The sequence below is a fragment of the Phragmites australis genome, chromosome 22, assembly GCF_958298935.1.
Source record: "Phragmites australis chromosome 22, lpPhrAust1.1, whole genome shotgun sequence".
NCBI classification, from domain to species: domain Eukaryota; kingdom Viridiplantae; phylum Streptophyta; class Magnoliopsida; order Poales; family Poaceae; genus Phragmites; species Phragmites australis.
In genome coordinates, this window is record NC_084942.1 from 5,531,907 (window position 1) to 5,535,359 (window position 3,453).

The 3,453-nt window shown below is 51.5% G+C and overlaps 1 protein-coding gene across 1 annotated transcript; it reads left to right on the forward strand.

Moving 5' to 3' along the window:
• Positions 1–285: 285 nt before the first annotated feature.
• On the forward strand, positions 286–2,568 carry LOC133905155 (amino acid permease 3-like). Its single transcript, XM_062346878.1, has 3 exons — positions 286–1,223; positions 1,327–1,469; positions 1,577–2,568. The coding sequence occupies exons 1-3, from the start codon at positions 569–571 to the stop codon at positions 2,210–2,212; spliced, it is 1,434 nt and encodes a 477-aa protein (XP_062202862.1). The 5' UTR covers positions 286–568; the 3' UTR covers positions 2,213–2,568.
• The last annotated feature ends 885 nt before the right edge of the window (positions 2,569–3,453 follow it).

Sequence of the window (3,453 nt, forward strand, 5' to 3'; positions counted from 1 at the left end):
CACACAGTCAATTATACATTAACAAATGATAACCGATTCTTTCGAGCTGGGCTTGGTCCAGGCCCTTCTTTTTGGGCATGTCAACCACTACAAGCCCGCCCATAGAAGGCTGCCGGGCCTGCTTTTCGGGCTATTTTGGGCCGGGCCAATAATGCTCAGGTGTATTCCAATGCTTTTGTTAGCACAAGCATCCAAGATCCGTGCACTCCCACAATGCAGAGTATCACGAGCGTTTGTTGTAGCTCTCGCCATCTTGATTTTTTAGCACACCATGAGTCCATGACCGCAGCAGAGTCCCCAGCAGTCCACCGACGGTCGCCCAAAATACCGCAAGATAGATAGAATAATGCTGCCGCCGCCGCCTCTGCTCCAGCTCTATATATACGCACCTCCTTCCCCTCCGTTCCACACACCTCACAGCCTCATCACACTCACAAGCACCCAAGAACGAGCAGCCCCTAGCCTAGCCTAGCCTTGCTAAGCTACTCTCTCAGTGCCTGCCGCGCTCGTATACTTCACTCCGAGGAGGAGAAAGCTGAGAGGTAGGGGAGCTCGGTAGTGCTGATCCATGGCGGCGCACAACGGCATCAAGCACGTGGCGCCCATGGAGGTGTCGGTGGAGGCCGGGAACGCCGGTGAGGCCGAGTGGCTGGACGACGACGGGCGCCCCCGCCGCACCGGCACGGTGTGGACGGCCAGCGCGCACATCATCACCGCCGTCATCGGCTCGGGCGTGCTGTCGCTCGCCTGGGCCATCGCGCAGCTCGGCTGGGTGGCCGGCCCCGCTGTCATGCTCCTCTTCGCCTTCGTCACCTACTACACCGCCACGCTGCTAGCCGAGTGCTACCGGACCGGCGACCCAGCCACCGGGAAGCGCAACTACACCTACATGGACGCCGTCCGGTCCAACCTCGGCGGTGCCAAGGTCGCCTTCTGCGGGGTGATACAGTACGCCAACCTCGTCGGCGTCGCCATCGGGTACACCATCGCGTCCTCCATCAGCATGCGGGCCGTCAGGAGAGCCGGATGCTTCCACACCAACGGCCACGCCGACCCGTGCAAGAGCTCGAGCAATCCATACATGCTCCTCTTCGGCGCCGTGCAGATCCTCTTCTCGCAGATACCGGACTTTGATCAGATTTGGTGGCTCTCCATCGTCGCCGCCGTCATGTCCTTCACCTATTCTTCCATCGGCCTCTCCCTCGGCATCGCACAGACCATTTGTATGTTCTTGGTTTGATTGAGTTGATCCTCATCAAGATATGCAATCATGCATGATTGTTCGATGCTTGATTACTGACATGTGCTCAATCGATGGAATTGCAGCCAATGGCGGGTTCAAGGGCAGCCTCGCCGGCATCAGCATCGGCGCCGGTGTCACCTCCACGCAGAAGATCTGGCGCAGCCTGCAGGCCTTCGGCGACATCGCCTTCGCCTACTCCTTCTCCAACATCCTCATCGAAATCCAAGTAAGCAACGACCCCCCGGTGCTATATGCTCTGTTTGCTTCAACTTGATTGCTCTGTCTCTAATGAAGATTGCTCTGTTTCTAATCATGGTTGCTCTGTTCCTCCAGGACACGATCAAGGCGCCACCGCCGTCTGAGGCGAAGGTGATGACGAAGGCAACGCGGCTAAGCGTGGCGACGACGACGATATTCTACATGCTCTGCGGGTGCATGGGGTACGCGGCGTTCGGCGACGAGGCGCCTGACAACCTCCTCACGGGGTTCGGCTTCTTCGAGCCCTTCTGGCTGCTGGATGTCGCCAACGTCGCCATCGTCGTGCACCTCGTCGGCGCCTACCAGGTGTTCTGCCAGCCCATCTTCGCCTTCGTCGAGCGCCGCGCGTCCGCCGCGTGGCCGGACAGCGCGTTCATCACACGGGAGCTCCGCGTGGGTCCCTTCGCGCTCAGCGTGTTACGCCTCACGTGGCGGTCGGCGTTCGTGTGCCTCACCACCGTCGTCGCCATGCTGCTCCCCTTCTTCGGCAACGTCGTCGGCCTTCTCGGCGCCGTCTCCTTCTGGCCGCTCACCGTTTACTTCCCCGTCGAGATGTACCTCAGGCAGCGCAAAGTGCCACGCGGAAGCACGCAGTGGATCTGCCTCCAGACGCTCAGCGTCAGCTGCCTCATCATTTCCATCGCCGCCGCGGCGGGCTCCATCGCCGACGTCATCGACGCTCTCAAGGTTTACCGGCCGTTCAGCGGTTAACCTCGCCGGCCGTACGTGCATGAAGCTTTACATTGCGGTTAATCCATCGTACAAACTAAGACGGGAAAAAACGCAGTGTGGGATGTTTGCACCGAGACCCCTATGAATTAGTGTTATTAAGGTACATGGATTAGGCGCTCTTGGGCACACGAAGTTTAATTCTCTGGAAGACAAGGGGTGTGGACAGAATGGCAGGAGGTGTTCTTTGTGATACAAAGTCCGGTGCAGGGTGCCTAGTGCAAAAGTACTAGTTTTGTCGAGGTCATGTTACTGTAGTTTGTTGTGCAACCTGTTGTACCGGAGAAATGTGAAGTAATATAAAAAGACAATAGCGAAAAAAAAACCTGCTTCGTTCATACTCCATCTAATTACAAATTGTAAATGTAGGTCATTTTAAGGACTCACAAAGATGATCCCTTCATATGTAGGGTGGTAACATTTAGTAAGTAAGGGCAAAAAAGGATTAAAAAGAAAAAAAGTTGCATAACAATTATAGGATAACCTACATTTAAAGAATAGTTGAGAATTATTATTACAAAAGCTATTTTATTTCTACAGGCGGTTCATATGACGAATTGTCTGAGTACTAGACTGCGGCCTCGTGTGGTCGTGGACTGTTTGTGAAAATTAATTTTTACAGACAGTTCATTATGTCAACCGTCTATGAAAATAAACTCTATTTTTACAAGCGGTTCACATAAGGAATCGTATGTGAAAAAACTCATTTTTATAGGCGGTTGATATAAGAAACCGTTTGTGAAAATTAATTTTCATAGGCGGTTCTTTATGTGAACCACATATGATAATATATCCATAAACAGTGCCTCCCAGCGAGCTCTATTCAGACACAGAGCTCGCTATGTTCAAATAGTAGAGCTCAAAGGCGGTCGTAGATTTGGAAAATAGAGGGGATGTTTTGTTTTTGAATTTCTTGGAGAAGCCATCTAAGGTAAAGGTATCTCATCCCTAACTAGTATCTTTTTGAAGTTTAGATTTAGATTTAATGCTTAATTAGGGTTTTGATGTGATCTAGAGATGCTCATAGTTCTAGCCATTTAGATCATCGAATTAGCTAAAATTTATGGTCAATATTGATTCAATTGTGTAGATTTATATGTTTCTAGCATTATATTTAAAAATATAGCTAGAATTTGATATTTTTAGCAACTAGGAGGTTTTATCATGAATGGTGATTTTTAGGATAGATCTAGATCTAGGAGAGGGAGAGAGAGAGTAATAAA